Source organism: Lepisosteus platostomus, chromosome 11 (assembly GCF_059453375.1).
Source record: "Lepisosteus platostomus isolate fLepPlt1 chromosome 11, fLepPlt1.hap1, whole genome shotgun sequence".
Classification (NCBI taxonomy): Eukaryota; Metazoa; Chordata; class Actinopteri; order Semionotiformes; family Lepisosteidae; genus Lepisosteus; species Lepisosteus platostomus.
In genome coordinates, this window is record NC_142621.1 from 1,550,521 (window position 1) to 1,576,984 (window position 26,464).

Genomic DNA, 26,464 nt, shown 5'->3' on the forward strand with positions numbered 1-26,464 from the left:
GAGAGGACTGAACCCGCTGTTGTGGAGGCCCCAAAACAAAAACGGTTTGGTGTTGTTTCAGAAAACAGACAACTGTCTAGAACTCGGCAGAATACTCCTCTGTTTTAATCTGTTACAGATGTGTTATTGTTTGAAGGTTGGGGGTCTACAGACCACTTTTCTCAGTCCATCACAGAGAAAAGGGTGTGTTAACTTTTCTTATGCTGAAAAGGCCCGATGTATTACTTGATTAACAATCTTCTTGACTGAACATGGATATTAAGCACAGCAAAAGCAGAACGGAGAGGAAGCCCTTGATGTGTAAAAACTCAACCTAGACTGGGCTTGCAGCACAATTCCATTTTCATAATGATCAAGTTAAATGATTACAAAACAAGACACTGGATAATAATCATAAGAATTTATTATGCGTATAAAAGCATACAAAAAGGCACTGTGTATATAAAAGTAGATATTCTGTACAACAGCTTACCGAGCTGGAAAAAGTTCAAACCCCAGAAGTGACCAGCCTGGCCAGTTTGGTATAAGTGCTTCCTGTCCAGTACAATGCAACACCCAACCAGGCTGAATTACAATACCAACAAGTTCCCCCCCCCCTCTGTGGACTCAAATATGTCCCTTTTACTATGTAAAGATTTTCACTTCCTTCAGACGGTCGTCCCGGAAGGGAAATGCTAGACGTTGTGGAACAGGTGAAGAGCAGCCAGCATGCCTCGTTAACGGGCTGCTGAACCCCAGGGGTCCTCTCCCAGAGCAGTTCACGAGCCCCCCGCTTCCCTCTGACCCACCACCCCGACTCCCCTGGGCCTCGAGCTTCATCCCTGTGCCTCCTGACCCGCCAGCGTCAAGCAAGTCATGACAGCTAGGAGGTACGTCTAACACCCATACCAAGGGCAAAAAATAAAACCGTGAGGTAGATAGACTTCAGAGAAATGGCTGCCAGAAACGAAAAGAAACAATTCCAGCCTCAATTTTCCAACATTTTCTAAAGGGCTGAAGTAATGACCCTCGGGTGTCTCCCCCTGCGGAGCAGCTGCCTGCTCTGGTAAGCGTGGGGCTCTTCGGACACGCGCGGAGACCGGCTCTTCCTGCTGCTCTGCTGGACCGCGCTCCGTGATCGCAGACCAGGGGGCCGGCAGACCCGGGCCGGGGGGACGTGTTAGCCCCGCTGTGTGCAGAGGAGGAGCGCAGGAGGCCTCCCCCTCTGTGAGAACGGACTGTGCCGCACTCAGGGCGTGCTGCTAGAAGCGGGGTGCAGCCTTGCACTGGTGGTGCTCAGGCACAGAGAGCCCCAAGGGATCACCATGCCTCCCTAAGTACCCCCTCCCCCCCATAAAGCTGTAGGTTTCCCAAAGCCAGCAGCTCCCAGGGAGTTAAGAGAAGGAGCTGGAGCAGTAGCAATGCTCCAGTAGGACTGCCACATCTGATAACGCCAGTCACAAAACCACTGGAATGCCTCTCAATTAAACAGGCCACAAACTGCCGATTGCTGCCTGTACGCGGGTGTCTTTTAAAAATTAAGCAAATTGGAGTCATCGTTCACCCACAACTGTCTGAACGCGTCACGGGCAGTCTAAACACGACTGTCTCCACGGGCAGGAGGAGGAGGCTCGTGTTTATAAAGATCTTGCTATCCTCCAAATCCAATGACACTTCGGAGTGTCCTGAACCAAAACACTTCATTCGGAGGCGTCCAGGACGTGAGGAGGATCGTGGGAAGAGGTTTTGCTCACGAGAAAAATGCTGTAGTGCTCAGTTTAATGAAAGCTGTGACGGTGGTCGTGAGGTTTAAAGAAACAGGTTTTTGACATTTTCTCCTCCAGAAGCTCATTTGCAAGTGAGATTAACTGCATGCGAGTTGATTCTACAGCTGGCTGAATCTCCCAGACCCCAGTGTTTCACACACCTTCAGCTCCTGGACAGAGGTGGATTGTCTCGGTAACATTTGGGCTCGAACACCTGACCAACACAGGCTGCCTGTACTGCTCTATTTCTTGTCTTTTTAAAGAGCATCACCTTTTCACCAAACCAACACATATGTACACACAATCGTATTTAAAGCATAGTACTGGTCACAGTAACAAAGCAAGGTATTTACAGAGTAGTAGAAAACCCAACAACAAGGCACAAAAAATTCACAGTACATGATGTAAGAAGAATACAAAATTATAGGTTGGCTCTATTTAAGTAAATATTTTAAAACAAATATGACTTTATACAAGCTGTCCACAATAAAAATATCTGGTACTAAAATACTTGGTCTTCTCTGAAGACATCTATACAAGTTTGACACACTTACAATTACTTAGAAGCTTTGAAATAAAATACATTCTAAAAAGAAATGTCAGCAGCAAGCAACATTGTTAAAGAATTAGTTCAAAATTCTGATTTAGATATCTAAATACAGATTTGCTTTTTCTGACTAAATATATACACTGATTGCTCTGTATGAACCAAATCTGTTCTGCTCTCCCTTCTTCCCTGTTTTTTTATTCCAATCCCTTTTATTTCCAAAAAAATACAATCGATTTTGAGAAGGTACATAATAAATAGGACTTACAGCTGTAGGTTTTAATTTTATAGAGGGCTGTGGGATTATATTGCTCATACTGGCTAACGAACGACAAACACGCACAGTACAGCAACACCATGCACACGTGTATCAGTAAAGCCGTGCTCGCACATAAAAGTGGCTATTTTGCTAAAATGAGTGAATTAAAAAAGGAGTTAAATTTCAACAGGTGCTCTGAACTATTTGTTTTTCAGCTGGTCATCAGAATGTTCACGTTCAGAAGCAAAGATGAGAAAAGACCATCTTGTGTGAAACTAATGTGACGCACGCCTCTTTTCGGTTTACCAGACTGCGGTGATGAGGCCTAACTCACCCGGGCTCAGAGCACTGCTGCTGCCCAACTCCCTTCTGCCTTTCTGTGTGGCAGAATGGACAGTGACAGTGTCCTAGGCAACTGGACTGCATCTGTGATGTATCACTGGCTCCTGGGATGCTCAGGTCAGGCAAAGCCACTGAAACCACAAGGGTATTTTGGGCTGTTGCTTATTGCTATACTGGTTATTGTGTGCTGGTGTTGCTGTTTTGAACAGAGCGATGATTCTCGCCGGGGCACCTCTCCCATCTCAGCAGCTGTGTTAAACAGGAGAGAAGCATTCAGACCCCCTAACTCCCAGGGGTTCCGGGCTCCTTTCCCTTTTAACCCCACAAGCCCTGCTCAGGTCCGCCTGCTCAGTGCGTGGCCGTTCAGAAGGTCTGGCATTCCTCTCAATCCCTTGCAAGATTAAAGCAGAGGAATCAGTTCTCTGGCATTACACAAAGGGAATTAAACAACATAACAATAACCTCAAAAAGGAAGAGATAGTGGTGTAAGACCCAGGAGAAGCACAATCATTTAACACTCACTAATTATTTCTTCTCCTTTAGTTGTTATCTCAGTTCTAATGCCCCATCCTTCAGAAATGCGCACAAACGATAATTTTCACTCTTTTGTACACAATCCCAGACCAAGAACACATAGAAAAACTAAGAGTATTAAGTATCTGATATTTTTGGCAAAATAATATGTAGCATTTATATAGGAGCTTTAAGAAATACTGGCTAGATGCCGTCTGTGCAATGCAATTACTTGGAAAACTGAAAAAAAGATGTCGTGCTCAAGGTGTTTTATACTTTCAATGTCAGTCTAACACTAGGGGCCTATTTACAATATGCACAAATACATTCTTTTACAAATAAGCTCTTAGCTTTTTTTGAATCCCTTTCAGGTATATATACTATAACATTTACAAGCTATACAAGACCAATATAAAATAAAAATAAAAGTAAAGTTTTTCTTTAGTTGTAGAAAGCAGCATTTGGAAAAGAAAACAGAACCGGGCTGGCGTTTCTGAAGCACAGCTGTGTTTTCTCTTTGTTTTGGTTCTGTTTTCATGAGTCCCACTGTGGGATGATCACTAGTAGTCATTCTGCCGCACGGTCTTGGAATTTCTTCTGGAGAGAACGGAAAGGCCCCCCCCCCCACCGCAGCCAGCGGGAGGACAACGGCAGGTGATTTTTTTTTTTTTTTTTTTTTTACGTCGAGGGAGAGAAAGAGTTAGAGAGAGAAAGAGAATAAAATCAAACACCCTTCTCTGCCTTCAAAAGCAACCCAAAATAATTCCTTTCGTCCTGGGAAAGCTAAAGTCAACAAACACTCGCCACAGAGCCCTGGCCTCTTCCGGCCTCCCCGCGTGGCTCCGGCCCTTGGGTTAGACTGTACTACTGCTGGAACAGGGGGTGCTTTGTGTGCTGCCGATACTGTGGGCCGCGCTGCTGTTTTCAGAGGCCAGGGGCGACGTGGGGACTTGGTGTCTTCCGGCCGCCTCACCTGGTGAAAGAGGCACAGCAGAACTGTCAAAACAGAGAGGCCTGGAAACGCTGCCAGCGAGTCTCTGCAACATGCCCATCGCGGGCCCCTCATGGCAGAGCCTCAGCTCTGAGCACTGCGCAGGGAGCCCTGCTCTCTCTGTCAGTGGAGCTTTATACTGCAGGCCTTGCAATTCAGAGATGCCTGTGGTCTACCCCAGAATAAAGAAAAGAGGAAAAGTCTGTATTCTGTGTTTTGTTTCTTGGATGTTAGTGAGTTTTGTGTTCAGGATAAGTTTAATTTAGCAAACACTTCTATTGTGAAAGTCTCTAGGGACTGGGAGTCACAAAGGCTTTCGCAAAGTTAAGACAGATTCTAGCCATCAGATTTTAAGCGTGCTCAACTTGTTCAGCACTTTGAGTGACCTTTAATCCATCTGAACCTGCCGTGGCTGACCTGCGTCAGTGTGATGGATCTGGCAGATCAGTTGTTGGCTGCTGTTATAGAAATATCAAGTCGTTCTACATCCGTCACTGTGACTCACTCCACAGTGCTGAAATACAGCAGGCGGATTTGCCAGGTACTGTCCCAGCTGTCGGCCTCCCCCTGCGCGTGCTTCTTCAGCGGAGCGCCGAAGGCTGGCGCCCGGAGGAGCCACACCACGGTCCGCAGGGGAAGAAATGGGAAACATCGGCGAGAGCAGACAGCTACAGACATCCGAGGAAAGGATCAGAGGAGCAGAGCATCCCTCTTCTTCCAGCCCTCTCCCTCGCTCTCTAGTTTCCAGCGCTTAGTCAAAACCAGCAGCGTAAGCAGCAGGCGGGCTCTGGCCGCGATGGAGTCCGGCCTGCGGCTGCTGGGTGCTGTACCTTGTACTCATCTCGTGCCTCCCGGCGGCTCCGAGACGGAGCCTCTGGACATTTGTGGACAATCACAAGACGAGTCAGATTCCCGTTCTGGATGGAATGCTCGTCTAGCAGAGAGGGACTGTAGCATTTCGAAGAGCGGTAATTTCTGTTCCACGTCTGGCGTTTGCTGCGGGTGTAAAAATGTGAGATATGCTCTGTGTCTGCCAGTTGTTTGTTGTGCGGGTCCCTCCCTTCCTGTGGACTGTGTGGGGACAGTGGCAGTGTGTGGAGTGGGCTTTTATCAGCAGCTAAGAAAAAAAGAGCCCATTTTCCATCGGAGAGGTGGATCAGCCGAAAGCATCCCCTTTTTCTGGCCCCTCCGCTGAAAGAGAGCTGCCAAGAGCTTTGGCTAAAAACAGAACATATCCTCAATCCCAGCTTGGGAGTGAAGCACAGCCTTTTAGGCACTCACATCTCACACACACACATACAAACAGTCCACGTCTCTGAAAGTCCATCTATAACATAAAGGTTAAAGAACCCGAGGAGGGGTGAAAAGGTCATTCTCTCTCCGCAGTGTTTTGGAAGTCCAGGGTATATTAAAAAAAATTCCGACCATATTCCACATGTATTCCTATTCCGTACATTCATGCTTGATGGTGACATTTTAAATTCTTGTCCAGAATATACACAACCAGCTGATCTCATGGTACCTCTTCTTGTAATGCACAAGGGACTGCTTATTACAATGTCCCACAGACAGGCAAAACAACCGAGTGGCTGGCTCTGTGTGCTCGCTGGGCCAGGAGGTTTTATTTCTCAGGTTTTCCTTTGCCTAAAGCTAGGACTTGTCCTCATGTGCCAGAGGTCTGTACCCCCTCGTAGGAACTGGGTCTTTTTCTGTGCTTGCATGGTGCACTGATGCCTTCCTGTGGCATGGGCTGACAACACCGCACCCGACCAGACCAGTGGCACAGCCACCAGAACGACCACAGCCTGCAGCTCCAAAACGCGCTTGCCTGACTGTCTGACAGCCCTGTGAGCACCTTGCTTCAGTATGAGATTTACAGATCCACTGCTACTGCTCGTAACGAGTCCTGAAGGAAGAAGATGCACAGTAACCTGTAATGTACCATTGGATATAAGAAACCGATTGTTCCTTTAAAAACAGTACAGTATATCTGGTTACCTATACCGCTCTGTTAGTGTGCAGAAAACAACACTGTAGGAAAAAAACTACACTTCCTGCACATCTGCGCAGCAAAGTGTCCGAAAATAGAAACCCACCAAAATGTTGAAAATTCATTTCCAGGCGATATGCGTACTGGCACCCTGATATTAACTGGAGCTGCAGGCTGCCGTGGTCAGGCAAAGTGTCTTGTATCATATACTTAGCTGCAGTGGAGGGTCAGTCTGGTTTTTAAGGGATAGAAATTACAACCTGACCCATGTCTAGACGCCATTTAAATAAACAGATGCCGATAAAAAGCAAAACAAGTAAGTTTGAACCCTTGATCTATTAGGAGCTCAGAAGTGCACACAGATTGTAATTATGCAGATGGTGTGAAAGGGAAAGAGAAGGAAAAGGCCGGTTACTGGCAGTATATAGGCAGCCTCCCTTTACAGAGTGACTGGAAGTCACTGACTCCCTTATCTCAGCCAGGGGAAACTGCACAGCTTCACTCATCAGGAAGTCTGACCTTTTTTGTCCACTTCAATATCCTCACAGCAATCTGACTAACACATTTCACTTTTACCATAAAAGTATCAGATCCCAAAACTGCAGTTCCCAAATACCATGCTGGGTTTTCATACTGCAAAACCCCAAATACAGTAGGTCCCATAAAACATTCCACATTTTATTATTAATTTAGAAAAGTGTCTAAAGCAATGTTTTTGTCTCACTTTTGTCTGAGTAGTTTTCCAAAGAACCATAATGGTCAGTTTTCTCGTTTGATTTGATGACTCAGGCTTTAAAGGTTGCAGTAATTATTACTCTTTGTCTAAATGCCTCAGGATTTAAGAGCTATATTTTAAGGTACTCAGATAAAAATTCTGTCTTAATCATCTGTGATTAGAAATAATCTGTTGGGCAGGTGAAGAGACCAACAGCCGAGAAAGAGTGAGATTTCTGATAATCTCTGAAGCCACACAATTTTATGTTTCAGTGTTCAGCAATGTGCTTAATTCTTTGTTAATTCCACTTAATTCTTCACTCAAGGTCTGAACTCCTACACTCCTTGGAAAAAAAAATGTCTGTTTACTGGAACTACAAGCAATCAGGACATAAAAAGGTGGAAAAAAGAAAACATTCAAATTAATGCATTTAGATGTCAGTGAAAATATAGGAACATCTGTCTAGCCTGAAAGTAAAGACTGATGAAAATCTTTCTGAAGTGTACTGTAATAGGGCCGCCGGAGAGCCCAGACTGCCCTGATCCGCATGTGGATAAGAGGGAGTGGAGTACCTGTGAAAGGTGTGGAGATTGATCCCTTCATGTCAATATCGGGCCAAGCTATCAGCTAATCAATTGCACATCCTTATTCGAAAGAGGAAAACACTACAATAGGGGGCGACGGCTCGGCTTCTGCAATGCACAGAATGGGAGTGTGATGAGCCTGAAACCTGATTTCCTGAGATCCCCGCCCACAGGAACAAGCTCTGCTGCTGCACTGTGAACCACAGAGCCCAAGAAGCGAGAGGAGGCCATGCGAGGCTGGAAGGGGACCCAGCAGGGCAGGAAGTGAATGTGCCGATGGAGCTGGAGCCAGACTGGAGGGGAACAGAGCTGCTGAGGAAGCATACCGCAACACTCATGGAGAGGAATCAGAGGTGACGCAGGGCATGATATCATGAACCTCCATGCCCTGCCACTGTCACTGTGCTGTGGCCCTCTCTTTGTGGCTTACCGGCTCTCTTAAATTATTCAGTAATTAAGTGGCCAAGCTCTCTTCCAAAAAAAAAAAAACAACCAACAGTGTTATTACCTCCGAAACCTAAAAAGAAATCCATCAAAAACGGATAAACTCAGCACAATGGCTTGCTTTGTGTTAGGACACCAGAGCACTGTTTGAGTATCCAGTCATGCTCTATTGCAGATCTGATGCTGTGAGTTGAAACCTGCATACAGACGGCTGCCAGACAGATGTGGACCCTTTTAATTACTGACACACGGACACACCTGCTCTGCACTGTCCCAACAATGCCCTCACACAGCCCAGCTCCGATCTGAGCTCGTATTTCCTGGACACCCTGTCCACGTGACCAAGCTGCTTTGCTTATGTTTCTGCACCTGACTAAATTGCTGAGTCTTTCTAGGGAAATAAAGTAATAAAAAGGAAGGAAGAAAAAAAGAGTTCTTCTCAGGAGATGCCAGCAAAAACAAAAGGATACAGATACTCTGTGGTCTCCTTGGACCTGTTGAAGAGCTGCACTTATTTCACCTCTCAGCTGCGCTGCAGGAATGTACAGCCTTTCTACAGCCCTTAATAAACACGCAGCAACAGTGACGCAACTCCAGCCACAACCAGCGATTCGCTTTCTCGGCCTGGAGAGATACCATCTGCTTGAGCACGCCAAAGAACGCACAGACCCTCTCTCTCCTTCTCAGCACTGAGCCCCGCGGTTTAGGAGAGCGTTTTCCCCCATCTCTGTGGCTCCTGTAAATATGCAGCCACGGAGGTTAAACCATGGTCCAATATGATACCGTCATACAGCAAAACAGCGCAGGAGAAACTGTTCCCCTAGATGCAGGACAGAGAGGCTGAGTGCCAGGCTCAGGCAGCCGTCAGTGAGGGGAGTATCTGCTTTGCAATCTCAGCAGAGCCTGAGGCCAGTGACCTCCTTCCTCCTCCTGCTGCTCCTGGGACCCTATGGCTTCTGCCCTCCAGACACCGAGGAAGGTCTTGGCACCCAGCAGCTGGGATTTATCTCTTCCTGTGCAGGCCGAGACCCCTCGGGGAGCCCTCGTACCGCAGGGAAGCAGCGCAGGGCGGGAGGGACTTTCCAGCCATTGTCAGGCCATTGTATGGAGATTCACCGTCCTTGGGAAAAGGTCCTGATTATTTTTGGAAAGCGCCTGCTTTAATAATTAAAGCAAAAGCCAAACAAACTGGAACAGAGGTGTACACTGTATGAAGTCTTTTAAGGGATCCAGTTTTAGATGTGAGCTCAGGCTGCCGATCTGAAGCGCCCCGCGCCCCGCGCCCCGCAGACGCCCCCATCAGGTAATCAGGCAGCAGCACACGACACGGCCGGGGAAGAACACACGTGTGAAAGACTCACCTGTGTGGGAATAAATGAACCACAAGGCTGCCGTCAGCAGAGCTCCAATCACGAAAGCCGCGAAGGCGATTCCAACCACAGTGGGAGTGTCCAGGCCATAGATTACATCTGCAGAACAAAACATTTTCCCACCGTGTCACTGCCTGTGCAATGGCCTTCTGTCTGCTGCTGCAGGGAGAATACAGTACACACAAGTCCACCGAAGTGTGTACTCCTTCTGCAACACCCACGCCAAAGTATTACATAGAATGAAATAACCATATTGAATACATAAATCCTGATATAAAAAGGTTCAGAAGTCAGTTTCACACAGTGAGATGAGAGTAATCGGGGTTCGTGACCGTACTCACACTCAGGAGGGGGCTCTGTTTCTGGCACATCTTTCCTTGTGGGAGGACCTGAAAGCAGAAGAGCACCCTGGTAAACATGTTTCAATTTAAAGCTCTTAACTGTAACTCTGTATTTCTGAAGTCTATTATGTAAAGAACTAGACTACTGACTATCAGCTGTGAAACACCATCCGTGTTTGAAGCATTAATTTGCCCTCCTTTGGCAATGCTCCTCTTTATAAATTGCAGCCTGATGACTGATCAGCTCAACAGGCTGGTATTACAGCTCTCCAGCTTCTTCTCAGAGGGCACTAGGGGGAAAGGGAGTCTGTGGCACTTTTTTTCGTAATTCTACAAGCTGGTCCTGCACCTGTGAAGATGTGGCAATGAAGGACTCTTGGGGAGGGGGTATTCTGAACCAGGGGTACAGAACCCTACCGGGCAGGGCACGGGGTAACCTCCAGTCTCATCCCTGGGCCTCACAATCTGTGCTGTCCTCTGCTTCAGCAAACACAGCCAGCCAGAGAGCTCTCTGCCAAGCCCTGAGGAATGTGTGTGACTGAGATTTTAACACCTCGGATTTTCATTCCTCTCTCACGAAGGAGCTGGGTCTTCACCAGCACATCTAATCTAGCGAGTGCCCCTCACCCTCTTATCTCCTGTCTCTGAGTCACAGGACAGTGTGCTGAGCCTTCAGCAGCCCAGACCGCGGTGCTACACCCCAGGTCAGTGCAAGACTGGAGTCAGAGAACAGGGGGTCGAGAAAGAGTCACAGTGCCAGACAAATGATCCTGGGACTAGTTCTGAAGACATTACAGGATAAACACACACACAAGAATAACAAATAAGGCCCCAGTCACTTTGTGAGCAAAGTTAGACTAATACACGAGCTGAAAGGCTGGAGTAAGAGGTTGTGCTCAGGGGACTTCTGGAGTTAGATGCTGTTCCACCCAGGGCGGAGAGGGGGCGCTGGTGTCCTCCAGGCTGCTGGCAGGCTGCATCTGGCCCGGGACGCTCGTCTTATCACAGACGCTGGTGTAGCTCAACCCACAGGCCCCTGCTTGTGCGCACGGCCGTCCGCCAAGATTAGCGCACTTCATCTGAGCTCCAAACGCACTGCATTATCCGTTTTCGCTCTGTGGCGGCTTTTTATTCGCCTCTCGGAATCGATGCCTTCTGGCTGGAGAAAGCAGGAGAGCCGAGCTGTCTTACAGCGTGTGGGTCGCGGCCAGCGGAGGGGAGGTAGTGGAACCCCAGAATGGCCAGATCAGCGTCTGACAGCCGAGCACTGTCTGACGGAGCTGAACCACCATTCACTCATTACTGCATTACTGCTTCGGCCCCCTGCGCGATCCTGTTCCTGCGCGGCTTCCCTCAGTCCCGTGCAGCCCTTCGCTCACATTCGGCTAGCGGAAGGGGGTTAAGGAGAACGAACGGTTCGGTTTCTGCTTCCTTCTCCACCTGCTCTTTCATACTAAAAAAAGTGAACCTGCCGAACCTTCAGGGTAATAAAACAGAACACACAGCTGGGATCTGAGACTGGGTTGCCTTCAGAAAACCAGCCCACAAACAGGTCTGTCTCTGTACACTGGGGTGCAGTCCAAGCCTGGGCCATAAGGACATGAAAGCAGGTCTGTTCCCTGTGCCCTTTGAAAAATGACCGACGTCTTTGTGTTACAAGCGCTCGCAGAAAGTACTTCTTCGCACGCCGCTCTCAGGCAGCACTGCACGTGCGATTATTAAGCTGTAACCTTACAGGATGGAGACCTCAGAAGGCTGTGTCCTGACACCCTGACGCACGAGGGATCGAACTGCCTCTCAAAACCACAACTCTCATCATCTTGGTATCAATCGGACAGGTGGTTGGAGGTGTGCGAGCAGATGAAAGTTCTTGCGTTTCACTTCAAAGCACTCAGCGGATGTCGCACTTGCAGAAGTCAAAATCAAAATCCACGCTTCTGACGTGAGTGGAGGCTCGGGGACCCGCCCACCGGCGATGAGCACAACAGTGTTTAAGGGAACAAGCTACCCCTGTGCCCCAAACAAATAAGCAGATAATCTCAGCTTTCAACTGCAATTTCAGATTGTTTCCTGCCCATCGTTTTCTCTCAGTACAACACAATAAAGAATAAAGGCCACTTTGTCTTATACCCCAGGAAGTCAATCAGGTGATTTCCCCTGCTCTGCCTCTCTGCACCATATGGGACGCACCGCACACGTGTTAGTGGGGACAGCTCGATCCTGCCCCGCTCATGTCTCCCAAAATGCCAACAGGCTCTGCTCCGTACCCCTGAGGCCCCGCCAGCTCCACCCTGACCTTTTCAGCACTCCGCACTCCCACCCAAGCGCTCGAAGCTCGGTCTGGCTATCACATACCTTCAGGGACAGGGCCGTTGGAGACCACGACCAGCGGCTTGGTGGAGACCTTCTTGTGCATCATCATGGCCAGAATCGTCTCTATGGTGACTGCAGTGCAGGCTTCATCTGGCTGAATACACTGCAGGCGGGGGGAGAGGAAACCGAGGTCAGAAGGTCGTAGGCTCCCGAGGGGTGAAAGGCAAGGGGTGGCCGTTGTGAGGAGCAGGAGACACACTCCTCGCCAGTCCCAGTGGCACCGTAGGAAAGCGCCAGTTCAACCTGCACCCTGCTCAAAGCCCCAGCTGAAGGAAACTGGATGGGACAGGGCAGTACAGTTCTCCAAACTCTTAAGAACCCATCCTGTGCTCTTCCTGCTGCCAGCCAGGCCCCAGCCCATGTCCTTGTGGCCAGTGAGCACAGACAGCTGCCTTTATGCAGGTTCCCAACTCGGAAATAAACGGGATATATTTAGGAAGCACAGCTCAACCGCTGGGACTCCCGCTCCATTAAAACACAGAGTCATCACAGGCACGGGGCTGTGCGCTCCTGCTGGCTCGTGGCCTGGGGCGCAGGAAGACACCGGTCATCTGAGGATGCTGACCACAGAGCGGCCCTTAACTGGAGCCGGGCCCTTGACTGGCCAGTGTGCGCTGTTAGTGGTCAGTGAGCGAAAACAGAGCCGAAACCAGGGCTGCCCCGCGCTGTGGGTTGCAAACGATATCAGAACAGAGGGGCGACTTGGCAGGGGGAGTGTGGAGCTCTTTAAGGAGGTCTTCCTGCAAGCCGTCATCTCCAGACATTCCGGTTCCCCTTTGCGGGAACCTTTGCCGTCGATTCATATATACATGGCTGCTTCCCACAGGATTTATCAAAAGTCAGGACTTGTTCCTGGAAGTGGTCTGCAGCTCCTATCTCCCAGGCCTGCTGGATCTCCTGATAGGCTGTTCTAGCTGAACTCTCTCCTGGTAGCCAAGCCAAAATGCTGGTAAGCATGCTGTCTCATCCTTAAACAGGTGATGGCAAAAGACCTGTGGGACAGCTAGAACTCAGAGCTCAGTGGCTGAAGAAGAGGAGAACACTGAAGCCCCCCTGACCTTCGCTGCTCTCAGCTCTGGTGAGGCCATGAAACGTCACGCCACCCCTAGCACAGCCGAGCCGCACAGCATTTGTTTGGATGATGCATATACTGTAACATCTTAACCTCTCGAGGCTGGGAATCGAGCTCCATGATACTTCCGAGAACCTGAATCTCATTGCAATGCAAGTTCTGCCTGTTGAAATGGGTTATGACGGACAGTGGGAAGGAATCGTTTTGTCTGAGCAGGTCGGCAGGAAGCCTGATACTCGATACATTAACATCAGTGAACACAAGACCCTGTGTGTGATGCACAGTCAGCGCGCCTGAGCAGGTGGAAACCCTCCCTGCTAACACACGCAGTTGGCGTGCTCACACTGCAGGGATGTGGGAGTGCATGACACAGGCAAAAACGTCTTTGGCATGTTAACTGTTCAGAATAAATCACTGCCATGGGCTTCAGCACAAACTCTTAACCCTAACACTAACCCTGACTCACCCGCAGGGTGCTATGGAAATCCTCAAGACTTGTGTGTCTGAGAGCAGGGCGCTGCAGTCCCCTTTACAGGTAGTAAAACCCAAGAGCTCAGAGGGCTAAAGGCAGCTAATTTGATTCCCAGCCTCATGCATTACAGCCCAGAAGCCTCTGTTGACGTAATATGCCCTTAAAGCACACAATTAGTTCATACGCTCCTTTAATACATCTTAATATGAGATAATTCCATGCTGCATGTCAGAAGTGTAATTATGCGAATAACCATACTAATTTTAACACCCACAAACAGTACAGTAATGCGCAGTACTTTCCCACACTGGTGCTTACTGTTGCTGTTACTGCTGCCTGTATCATCTCTTAAATTCACCACGTGCTTTGGGCCTCAACAGGTCATTTTAAGCGTAGACTTTTATGCTATATACTGTAAATGAGATTTAATTTTAAATTCCCTTACAGCTGGTAGCTGACCTGTGCGCTTCTATACACACGAGATGTATGCTACCCGGTCAGCTTGCCAATGGATCACACCTGCGCAGGCCGTCACACAGATGGGTCTACAACACCAAATCAAAGAGCCACTGCTGCCCACATGCATGTGCACCTTCTCCGCCATGAACAATGCTTTTCGTCATGAGGACAGTATCACCCATTAGGAATCCCAGATTCTTACAGTATCAAAAGCTGATACTCTACACAGAACATCTTAAAAGCATTGAAAACTACCTTTGCTCAGAAGACAGAGATGCAAGAGTCTGTCCCCGAGTGCTCCACCCATCTGTGGGCTGCGGAGGGCTCACCTTGGGCAGGCCTTGGCTGTCCACCTGCCTCTTTGTGCACAAGGTCATCTCGCAGTGCAGGAAGAGCAGGGAGATGTTGTATCTGGACCTGAACGTGAAGCTGAACCTCTTCCTGTCCGTCTGCGCATGCAGGAGGGGGAAGCCAGGTCTCGGGGGTGAGTAGAACTTCACAGACTCGTCCTTGGGACAGATGTTCTCGATGATGACGTAATCCGAGGCCACGTTGGGGTTTGAATGCGGCGAAATGAAGCACGTTTGAATCATAAACCCCAGCTCCTGGTCGGCTTTGGTAACTGAAACCTTTAACAGAAAGCACAGGAAGAGAGGGCTTCATACATGCTGCACAGGCCATGTTTCACAGGAAGTGAGAAGAAGACAGAGCACCCCTTCTATAAGGAGCTGAAGGACCACCGAACTCACTCTCTACCACAGTCAGCACAAGGTAACACACTTCCACAAGGAAAATATTATAATATTAAAATATTGTTGTCGGGGTGACATTTAGTCACAAAGTTTTTCCCAGGACAAATGACAATTGCTCGGGGACCGCTGATACGCATGTATCTTTGCAAGGAAGAACCAGTTTCAGTCTGGATTTCTTCAAAGCAGAAGAAAAACACTCGCTGCTGAAGAGCTGACTGATAGCTTGAGGAAATCAAGTTGCACAAGCGCCATCCCGAGACTTGTCCCGGTTCCAAGAATCACAATTCCTCAGTGAGATTTCGGTCACTTCAACAATTTCAAGAGGATCTTTCCGTCAGGACGAACCACAAGGCATTTCCTCGAGTTCCTATCCCCACGGCTCCCCTCCTCCCTCTTCTGAAACCACAATCTACACGCGTGCGCTCACAGCAGCGCTGCCGTGCCTGGACAGCCAGGACGTGCGCTATCCCGGGCTTAAGCTGAAGTCAACAAGCCCCCCTCGTGTGCACACCCAGGCTGGCTGTCTGGGGCGAGGCAGTCCCTACCTCCTGCTCCACCACTCCACATCACACATCCTCACTCCTGATCCACAGCAGCCCCACGCCCCCTCTCGGACGCACAACCGCTCCAGTACGTGAACAAGACCGTGCTGTCCATCCACACACACCGTGTCACAGCACACAGCCGCACCCTGGCTACTTAGAAAAAAGCGCAGACCTCACAAACAGCCGTGAAGCTCTAAGACCTGGGGGGGAGAAGAGGTTTGTGTGTCTTAGATGGCTGCTAGCACAAATCCCCCTTTGTCGTCCACTGGCCGAAATTTCTTGGCAGTGTCATTCTCAGAAGCCCTTATAAATCAAAGGTTCAAAGACGTCTAGTGAATACACTGTTTTATCTCTTTCCCCAGCTCTCTGATGTGATGGTGTACAGTACCTTGGAATTGCACCGATCACATTTGATTTAATTGGTAACAAGCTGTCTAGCATCCCTTGAAGGGTTAAGGAGAGAAAAATACAATATTAGTTTAACAAACTTGGAAAGCAAAGCCAGACCAAACAGTTGGTGACCCCGTGTGAGAGCTGCTTTTGGACATGAAAGCTTTGCGACTGTGATGTAGACCAGACTAAATGTTTTGATGCTCAGCGAGGCAGGATTTATTCTGTTGGGAAACACAGGACACTTTCATAGCCGTACAGAGACTCGCGTTTAAACAAAAAACAGCTTTCTCTGCAGACTGCACCGGAGCGCCGAGATTTCCACAGTTTACAGTGCAGTGTGAGAGGGGGCCCAGCTAAAGCAATGCCAGTGTCTATGGGCCTCTACACACATCATCTCTACGGCTGAAATGTAGGCAAAATATTTATAGAATTGAAAAACAGCTTTGTGTGGAAAAGCTGAGTAAAGGTTATGAGTATTTCTTTAAACAAAAAAAAAACTAAAATGACAGCTGTGAATACTGAACTCTAAAAGTTTGTTTTGTGATGCTGTGTTTACTAATTTACCTGTCCTTAGACACACTTTGTGTCCAACCTATAGAAAAACAGCTGTAATACCTAGTTGTTGTTTTTTTTAAATCTGTATAATCTGCTCAAACCCTTTTAAGAATATCCGCAAACAGATCAACAGTCAGAGGTCAACAGCCCCTTCATTTTGAGATCGCCTGTCCTCCGCCCAGCTCTGCACCTCCTCTCGCAGGCTGTGGCCCTCGGGGTTGGGAGAGCTGAGCAGCCTGGCTGCCCCCAGATCGGGGGGCACTGGGGGGTTACAGCCCTGGACAGCAAGCTTGGGGCTGGCTCTTACCTCGACGAAGATGTGCTCATTGTCGGAGGCGGTGGGGAAGGCCTGGGGCAGGGGGAAGTGGAAGAGGTCGGTGCTGTAGAACTCCATGTTGAAGGTCGCGTTGTTGACCGGATTCTTGCTGGGCCCGTGCCTGGCCAGCGTGCTGCCTGGAGATTCCTGAGCCTGCCCGTACGTGCAGTTAAACTGCGGAGGAGAAGCAAACAGCACAGCGGGAGGCACATGAGACCAGAGGCAGCTCGTTTGTGCCGTGTGCATTTTGAAGCTGCACTGCAGCTCATCCTGCACAGCTTTCCATCACCACAGGCACCTCAACACAGAGAGGATTAGAGAACGAAAAGCCAGCAAACTCCTGAACTTCGCAACACAAGGAAGGTTCTGAAGGTCAGGAGTTCAAACGAGGGAGGATGGCAGCGCTCCAAACAGCAGTTCACGTGCAGTTCAAGCAGGCTCTTCTTCACACAGTGAGGACTCGGAGACCCTTAGCTTAGGGGACAGGACCCCAATAAACACCTGCTGATGATTACTGGATTCGTGACGGCAGTTTGAAAAGTTTCGCATTAGGCTTATCTCTGAGACTTCCTGCGCTTTCTGTGGAGAGTTTAAATTGAGGGATGTTACTGGATGTTTAAACTACACAGTGCACCTCATTTAGAATATACTTTAGTGAACGGTTCTAGTCACCACTTTACAAAAGAGTTATTGCTGCTTTGCAATCTGGAATCAGTCTATAAAAGCCATGGCCTGTGGTTGTTCAGTCTTACACAAAGGGTTGTGAGAGTGTGGAATGAGCTACCCAGCAATGTTGTTGAGGGTGACACTCTTCTTTTTCTTCTAGAAAAAGCCAGATGAGACCCTCTTGTTCATGATATTTTGTATGTTTTACGTAAAGTGGTTATGGAAGAAATAGGGAAGCAACACCATAGATAAAAGCATCCCTTTTTACCCCCCCCACACAGTAAATGTTAGAAAAACTGGTAAATGTTCAGCCAGTCTCTCCACTTTGTGAGGGAAAAGGCACAGAACCCTGTCTGTTAGGCTGTGATCAGACGTGAACACGTGTCATGAAACAACTAGCCTTTCAGATGTGGCCTTACAAAGGTCAACACTCTTCGCAGAGAACTGATGTGTTTTAAAGCATATTTGAGGTGTGCATATTTAAAGTCCCAGGTGAGGGGCTGCCGGGGTAGCTCCTCGTTGCTCATTGCAAAGGCCAGGTCAGGATTTGCTGCCGTTTGTGTGCCGATCTGCTGATAAAAGCCACTTTCTCCCAGCCTGCTCTGCTCCAGTGAAGGGAAGAGGTGAAGACTTGCCAAGACAGAGACGGGTCCGTGTGCCTCTGGTTCAGAACCAGTCCTTTCTGGGCCCTCAGCATCGGAGGCAAAGCCATTATCGCCAGACTCCATGTCCTCATAATCAAAAGGCCAGCCACTTCCATCTCCTGGCTCTGACTGGTTGATCCAGATCTGCAACAACAACAACAGAAAAACTCCTCAATCTCCTCCAAAAACAGCCACAATCGAACTAACATCACAGAACTGAAAAAAAAACATGCTTCCCAAGCTTTTTCGCAACAGCCTGACTCCAGGCTTGTTTCAAAACACCGGGGCGTAAATGTGATCAGATAAGGCCGTTTTTTGCTGGGCTGATGCTGAGCAAAACAAGCAGAATTTGCGTCCGAACGTCCAAACACTGCAAAGGACCTATGACAAAACCGCCAAAACATTGGGAAAACAGATGAGCTGGAATTTAAACATGGGAACATCTTGTGATTTCAACACAGGGTCCCTTGGCGATTCTCTGAGGCACACTTTCCTTTCTATTTTCTCACCACGACTAACAGATAAATAAGCAAAACTTGAAACAGGGCTACAGTATCACTGTTCAAGCAACAAGGACTGTACAAGGATCCTTGCAGTCTGAGAGGAGGCAAATGTGCATGGCTTAGTTATACTACAGGGTTAACGTGGCAGCAGGTCTGTTCCAGCAGTGTGTACACTCAAGAGACGTGCCTAAGGGCAGGTCATTCGGAGTCACTGCTAAAGCATTCTCGCTAACGATAATCATGAGGGGTAGAATAGCAGGCAGGCCTGATTGCGCAACTGCTGAAAGGATCTGGAGTTCCTGCTGACATTTATGACGTCCGTACGGTAACGAGGACCGAGGGGCTCGGCTTTCAGCTGAACCGCTAAGGGTCTGTTTGAAAAACTACACCGGTCAGCTCCTTGTCCCGGTGAACTGGGCGACTGTAGACCGTGAATCTCTCTGCTGACACGGAGCACCGTAAGGACGGGAGCTTCCGGAAGTCACTCTGCTGCCATCGTCTGCCTCAGTCTGTGCCTCCACCCGCAAAATCAGAGCTGCTGCCCCGCGTTGCCAAGCCAGCAACAGGCCCCTCTGCCCAGGTTCTGCCCTACTCACAGAGTTCAGGTAAATAGCCACTGGGCTGCCAGGGAGCTGGAAGACCGTGGTGTTGCAGCCGGTCAGCGGCGTCTCCAGGGTGTAGTGTGTGGCGTTGGCTGTCGCTTTGCACGAAGGGTCCTGCAGAGTGATGCCATCTCCCCTGAAGCCATTCGCCTGCGAGGGGACGCTCAGAGGTAAGTCGGGTTAGAGTCTAGGAGGAGCTGCACACTGCACAAGCGGTCTCTTGCAGAAATGCAAAGTCCCCAATTATCTACATCAGAACACGTCTGGCTAGCAAAAAGCACGTTTCTAGGAAGGCAAAATAGCTAGGGAACAAATGGCTTATCATTTCATTTTCAGGATGTGCACAGCACTGAGGTGGCAATGAGGAGCACACACCTAAGTGTGTCATTTCTGTCATAAAACATCTTCCACCGCGCTGCAATTCTGAGGTGTCGGCTGGAGAATGTGGAAATAAATGGCGTGCTGGGCAAACAGGACAGAGGGCATGTGTGCTTTAACTATTGCCCAGTCAGAACGGTGGTGATCCAAGTTGATCTGGGTGTAGGGTCTAGGCCAGGTTGGGGCTATTTTTATCACTTAATTCAATCACTCAGACTGCTTCAGGAAATGGTAATGCAAAGTGGATGTCTAGTTCAGGGATTGTGCTCTCTTGGATACTCCATCACCTCATGGCTCCTCATGACAGCTCACCAAACGCTGTCTGCAGCAGCTCAGGTGTGCGATCAGGAAACAGCTTCCCACTCCCCTCCAATGGCCACTCAGAGCACGTGATCGCTTCTGTTTCGTATTGAAATACAAGTCCTTTTGTGCTTAAAACATCTGACAGCTCGTTTCTCCCTCTTCAAACGGCACAGTATCTTTTTTGACAACCAGCCTTTAATTTTGTCATAAATACAGCAAGTTTTTACCCAGCAAGGGATAATGAAACTCACATTAAACACAGGCATTTAAAATGATTTCAGCTCACTTTGTTGTTAAAGATCCCGAATTCCATCTGGGCTTTTGGCTCTTTTTATGGCCAGTTACAACCCCTGCTGCGTAGTCGCTCTTCATCATTACTAAACAGTCGGACAGTCATCTTTGGTTTAGATGAGAACATTTTGTACTAAAACACTAAGGAACTTTTAAAAGCCGACCGCTGAGCATTAACGTTCACGGAAACACAAAAAAAAGTCAGAAGAGAAGATCAAGGCTGTTGACTTTATGTAAGACAGATAAACACTGCAGACGCCATGGAAGTACAATACAGTACGTGTTCTCGCAGGGATGTCAGCTATGACCGGACCCAGTCCAGAACTCCCATGCAGAAGGATGGCACTGAGCAGCTGAGCAAAGCGGGCCAGTACCAACCTGCAGGCTCTCTTTGTCCACGGAAACCACGATCCGGTGCTCCTCGCAGCGCACGGACAGCCCCACGCTCACGGAGCCCTGCTGCTCCTCCGGCTCCGCGGGGGGCCACTCGGCCGCTGGGAACGGGAAGAGGGGCAGCCTGCCCGGCTCCGGCCGGCCGCCTCCCCCGCGGCCGAAGAGGAAGGGCAGCTCGAGGGGCCCTGAGCTCGCCGGGCCGACCGGGGGCTTCAGGTTGCGCAGACGCTCCAGCTCCGGGGGGAACATGCTGAGGGGCTCCTCCACCACCACACCTGGAAGAAAACCTGAACTCAGCACCCCGGCCAGGCAGGTACAGAGCAACAGCCCTGCGGCCCTGCAGGTACAGAGCAACAGCCCTACAGGTACAGAGCAACAGCACTGTGGCCCTGCAGGTACAGATCAACAGCCCTGCGGCCCTGCAGGTACAGAGCAACAGCCCTGCGGCCCTGCAGGTACAGATCAACAGCCCTACAGGTACAGAGCAACAGCCCTGCGGCCCTGCAGGTACAGATCAACAGCCCTACAGGTACAGAGCAACAGCACTGCAGCCCTGCAGGTACAGAGCAACAGCACTGCGGCCCTGCAGGTACAGAGCAACAGCACTGCGGCCCTGCAGGTACAGATCAACAGCCCTACAGGTACAGAGCAACAGCACTGCGGCCCTGCAGGTACAGATCAACAGCCCTACAGGTACAGAGCAACAGCACTGCGGCCCTGCAGGTACAGATCAACAGCCCTACAGGTACAGAGCAACAGCACTGCGGCCCTGCAGGTACAGAGCAACAGCACTGCGGCCCTGCAGGTACAGAGCAACAGCACTGCGGCCCTGCAGGTACAGACCAACAGCCCTGCGGCCCTGCAGGTACAGATCAACAGCCCTACAGGTACAGAGCAACAGCACTGCGGCCCTGCAGGTACAGATCAACAGCCCTACAGGTACAGAGCAACAGCACTGCGGCCCTGCAGGTACAGATCAACAGCCCTACAGGTACAGAGCAACAGCCCTGCGGCCCTGCAGGTACAGATCAACAGCCCTACAGATACAGAGCAACAGCAGTGCGGCCCTGCAGGTACAGAGCAACAGCACTGCGGCCCTGCAGGTACAGAGCAACAGCACTGCGGCCCTGCAGGTACAGAGCAACAGCACTGCAGGTACAGAGCAACAGCCCTACAGGTACAGAGCAACAGCCCTGCGGCCCTGCAGGTACAGATCAACAGCACTGCGGCCCTGCAGGTACAGAGCAACAGCACTGCAGGTACAGAGCAACAGCCCTACAGGTACAGAGCGATCACCTTTGGGCTGTGTCTCTGGACAGTGAACACCTGTGCCCGGGCGAGGGTCCCGAATACAGGCCTTGTTCGGCTCCCCGAGGGGCTCACCTGCTTCCCTCAGCCTCAGGCTGAAGTGGTTGGCCACGGCAGTGCTGGTGAAGGAGGTGACTGGACGGTAGCCGCGCTCCTCCGCCCAGTGGATCAGAGCCTGGGAGCCCGAGGGCAGGCTCTGCCTGGCCGTCTTCACCACCTGCATGGAGCTCTCCACCTCGTGCCCCACCGAGACAGTCTCCGAGGTCTGCGGGGAAGAGCAGAGGGGCTAACGCGCAGCAGAGGCCCAGCAGAGGCCCAGCAGCCTCTCTCATCACCGTGAAACACTGCCGCCCCTCACGGCACGTGTGCCTTCAACAACATTCCAGCGCCCTGCTCTGAGCGCTCCCCAGCCCCATTTCAACATGCTCCATCTGCTTTGAGCCCCCTTCCTTTATCCTGGCCTGACCCTCGTTGCTGGGTTTGCAATCCACAGCCCTCGAGCCCATTTTATTAACTTCGGGGCTCGAGCCGAAAAGCCAAGAACAGTCCAGGGGCTGCGGATCGGACCCTGCGCAGACAGGGCTGCCCATTCAGAGAGCTGGGTGTCTGGTCTCCCACCTCTGTGGCAGCAGACAGGCCGGACAGTTTTTTAGATTACATTTTAGTTGAAAGAATCTTATGTTTGTACCCCTTTATACAGCATTTTCCTGAAACAATAGGAATGAGGCACCTCAATCAAGGACTCAGGATTTGAACCCACAGCCTTGCAGTTACGCTGTCCCACACTGCTGTCCTGCAGCAGGGGCCGGGACGGGGCTGAGATGAAAACCCTTTGTTTCAGTGTGTCGATTTCTAATCGCCATCGATAAGATTCAAAAGCCAAGCGCACGGCTTTATGCTGAAAGACAAACATTAAATTCCTACCCACAGAAATCAGCACTTCCTGTTCTGTTATCTTGTTTGTTCCAGAAACTAGACCTGATAACAGAACCAAAATAGGGCAAACAATTTCCACTCCAGCTGCCAGTTCTTTACTGGCAATTATCTGTTTTCACTTAAACCATCTATCAGTGGACTTTCAAGGGAAAAAGAGATGTATATGAGTGCACCACGCGTGCAGATGACAAAGTTCATTGCACTTCTTTTACTTAGTCTAACAGCAGTAGCTTGTATCCCATTTGTTCTTCGATTTTTGTTAGATTGCTCTACTTTTTGTAAATGTTTTCTAGCGATTTACCGCAAGTCATTTATATAACAAAACAGTATTATTAACCAAGTGACTTTGGATCAAGCTGTCCGCCACAACAAATTAACAATAATATTCAATTCTGAAAAGGCTTCTCAAACGGCACGCCACCAGGAGAACAGCGCTGCGCTGTGCCTGATCAATCACGAGACACCGACGTGTCACATTTTCTCTGAATTACACATCTGTTCCCCGTTCAGCTGGCCGCTAATGTAAGCGCACGTTAATCCTTTCCCACAGAAGATTCCCACACATCGGCAGTGCCCCTCGCCCGGCTTTGGCCAACCCTCCGGCAGTAGCAGGAGCTCTGGTTTTACGAGGCTATCGTTTCTCGCGCGCACACACCCACACACGCACCTGACCCGCGCCACACAGGCCGTCCCAGGGCCTGGCCCACGCACACACCCGCCTCGTCCCCGCCGAGCCGGCCCGTTAACGAGGCTCGTTCGGGACTGCCGGTGCAGCTCATGCGCACTTGAAGGGACATGTCCCGGCAAGAGCTGAACCTGTCCTCTGTCCTCGTCAGTGACCCCCCCCCCCGACGCACTCTCCCTCTGACAGCCCTTATCAGCCGCGAGAGGTTTCGCTGCAGTCTGTCTCCCTGGCTAAGCTCTCTCATCTCGCCCAACACCCCTAACCGGGCCCGAGGTTTCCCGTCAGGCCAGTGAAACGGCAATTTGGGTTTTCTCCCATGTGTTTTCAATTCAGCGCTGGCTTAGGCCAGCTTGCCTTACAATGTCAGCCTTGTGCTCTCTCTCTCTCTCCTGCTTTCCTGCAGAGAAGCAGCCCTGACTGATTAAATACCCTTCCAGGGCAGCTGAACAAACAGGGCGCGCTGGAAGACGTGCACTGTCATGGCAGGCTCTTGTCCTGTAACAGGTCTTGATTACAGGCAGCACACAGGCTCCTGAAAGCGATAACTGGATCTGCTCCTTCGCCCAGGGGGGCCAGTGGCAACAGCAGACTGTGGGAACCCTGCCGGGCAGCTGGGAGAAGAAGAGCACTAATTGTTCCACGCTCCATGTGTAAGTGCCAAGCAAGATTTTATTATAGGCATGCCAAAGGCTAACATACTGTAAACAGTTAATCTTTACTGTCAAAGATTTATGTGAGACCAGCCAGGCCATTTAGGCCTAACAAAGAGGCCACAGGCTTCAAAACATTAGGTGCTTTTGTCACCACAAAATGGTTTTGCCATTATAATTTTTTTTTTTATAGGAGCAGAAACACGCAAATCTGGAAAATACAAAATGAAAGACTGGGCATATGTTCAGAAATTCCTAAAACTACCAAGTTCACACAACAAAATGAGTTTAAACCATAGAAGAGCACATGAAGCTGAAAAGACAAGTTACTTAGTGAGACGTTTTTACTGCGATGGTGTCTTGAAGGTTCCTAAACACATACTGTTTTTTGTGGATTTATTTAATTAAACCTGATGGGATTCAAGAGTCTTTAAATCACCACCTATTATGTACCTTCAGAGATGAGGTAATAACTCAGAGCTCCACTGTTTCTGCAGATGAATGCAGAAAACCCAGCTGGTCACAGCTTTGGAGTTTCCGAATTCTGCTAGCCACAGGGATGTTAGAGATACATGTCCAAAAATACCCTCTTCAGTGAGGCTAACTTATTTCAACGCCTGTGTGAAGTTGACAACGGTCCTAAAGGTTTCTGGAGCGTCTCATCACCTCAAGGCTAGGAAGGCTTTCAAACTGAAACTGCTGGCAGGGTGCCAGAGCGCTGGGACAAATTAAACTTCCTCTTTCCAAAAAAACAAGTTCACTAAAGAAGGTTTTGCTACCCGACCCCGACCGCGTTTCCCTGCTCGGTCTTCAGTTTGGTTGCAGAGCTTCTCCAGCTGAGCCTCACCTGTGGATCTGGAGCACGTCCAGTTTCCACAGCAACCCCACAGGTTGCTAGGTGCACAGGGTGACCACCCCCAGTTTTCAACTGGTCCTCCTGACACTCCTCCCCAGGCTCAATATTTCACTCCACTGTGTCCTTTAAAGCAACTTTCTTTTCATATAGCTGTTTTCTCAAACACACGTGCTGATGTATTTTAAAAACCAAAAAGGAGAAAAACTTAGAATTCTGAAAGAAGTCTGTAGTATATCTTACATAATAAATCACAGGAGTTTTAAAGACAGCTCCTTCAATGCCTTTGAAACTAGATGAATAAGCCCTGAGAATTTCACGCTGATGTAAAAAAGTTGTTTTATTACAGTTAAATCCAGTACAGAGTGCCCAGTAATATTCAAAGCAAGGCCATCTCTGATAAGCCATCTCGTAGTAAAAAGACTTTTTTGGCAATAGCTCCTTTTCTCTCTTGAACTTTTTTTTCAAAGTTGTAGTGCCATGAAAAGTTAAGATAAAAAAAAATCTCATCGAAAAATATTTTTCCTTACGAACTCCAAAAGCCATGAACATTGTGGAGCTCACCAGGCCAAGATCTGAAATCCTAGAAGCCCAGCAGGGTGCCAGCGATTCCCGTACTGTAGCTCATGTGTTCTGCTGGGTGATGAGCGATCAAGGCCAAGAGCACGTGGAACACAACGTGAGGACCCTGGCTCTCTCCCTTCCCCCTCAAACCCACGGGGCCTTCGTCAGGAGTCTGCGGCCTGACGCGCGTCCCCGCCAGTCTCCCCATGTGGGGTGTGGCGAACCCCCGACAGGAGCACCTCTACAGGGGCGCGGACTGCAGGAGTGAGACCCCACAGTCTCGCCCAGCTACGCACCAGAACTTCCAGCCGGCCCGCCAGCCCACACGGTTCCACGACCCAGTTGACCGACTTCTGGCACTTGAGCACGAGCACCAGGTCCCGGCGGAGGGCGGCGTCGGAGTCCAGGGGCCTGATGTCCACCACCACGTCCACCTGGAAAGCGCTGTTTTGGAAAAAGGCGGAAAGGAGACACCGTAAAAACTTCAAAATGCCAAGAGTTGTGAAATTTATCAAACTTTCTTCCATGTTATCATGTCTCCAGTGTCTGGCCAAATGATTAAAAAGCTGGACTGTGTCCCGGAAGAGCAGGACACGTGTGGAGCAGACCCTGTTACTACTATGTGCAGACTGGAGTGATTTTACACAACACAGCGGCTGCATTTTCACACTGCCAGCAGCTTCGGGGAACCATTTAGGAACAAAACGCTTCAGTAGATTCTTGTGCAATTACTAGCTCAGTTGCTGAAAACACTGGAAAGAGAAAATTACTACCTTGCTGTCAGCAGTAACCGTGTTTGGGAATAGGGACACTGTCTATATTTACACTGTGTGTGTGTTTAACTAATCCCGACCACGGATTCTTGTTCTGTTTTTCTTTACTTCATCGGAGGTTGGGGTATTTTTCAGAG

The 26,464-nt window shown here is 49.6% G+C and overlaps 1 protein-coding gene across 2 annotated transcripts in view; it reads right to left on the reverse strand.

Moving 5' to 3' along the window:
* Positions 1-385: 385 nt before the first annotated feature.
* tgfbr3 (transforming growth factor, beta receptor III) overlaps positions 386-26,464 on the reverse strand; it is an 88,918-nt gene continuing 62,839 nt past the window's right edge. For both annotated transcript variants that reach the window (XM_088597713.1, XM_088597714.1), the window contains 11 exons: positions 25,851-25,998; positions 21,942-22,131; positions 20,544-20,833; positions 19,188-19,343; positions 18,080-18,232; positions 16,770-16,952; positions 14,547-14,846; positions 12,197-12,317; positions 9,842-9,889; positions 9,492-9,599; positions 386-4,379 (listed from right to left, as the gene is read on the reverse strand). In XM_088597713.1, coding sequence (XP_088453839.1) covers positions 4,261-4,379; positions 9,492-9,599; positions 9,842-9,889; positions 12,197-12,317; positions 14,547-14,846; positions 16,770-16,952; positions 18,080-18,232; positions 19,188-19,343; positions 20,544-20,833; positions 21,942-22,131; positions 25,851-25,998 — 1,816 coding nt within the window. In that variant the 3' untranslated portion in view covers positions 386-4,260. The remainder of the gene's footprint in view (positions 4,380-9,491; positions 9,600-9,841; positions 9,890-12,196; positions 12,318-14,546; positions 14,847-16,769; positions 16,953-18,079; positions 18,233-19,187; positions 19,344-20,543; positions 20,834-21,941; positions 22,132-25,850; positions 25,999-26,464) is intronic.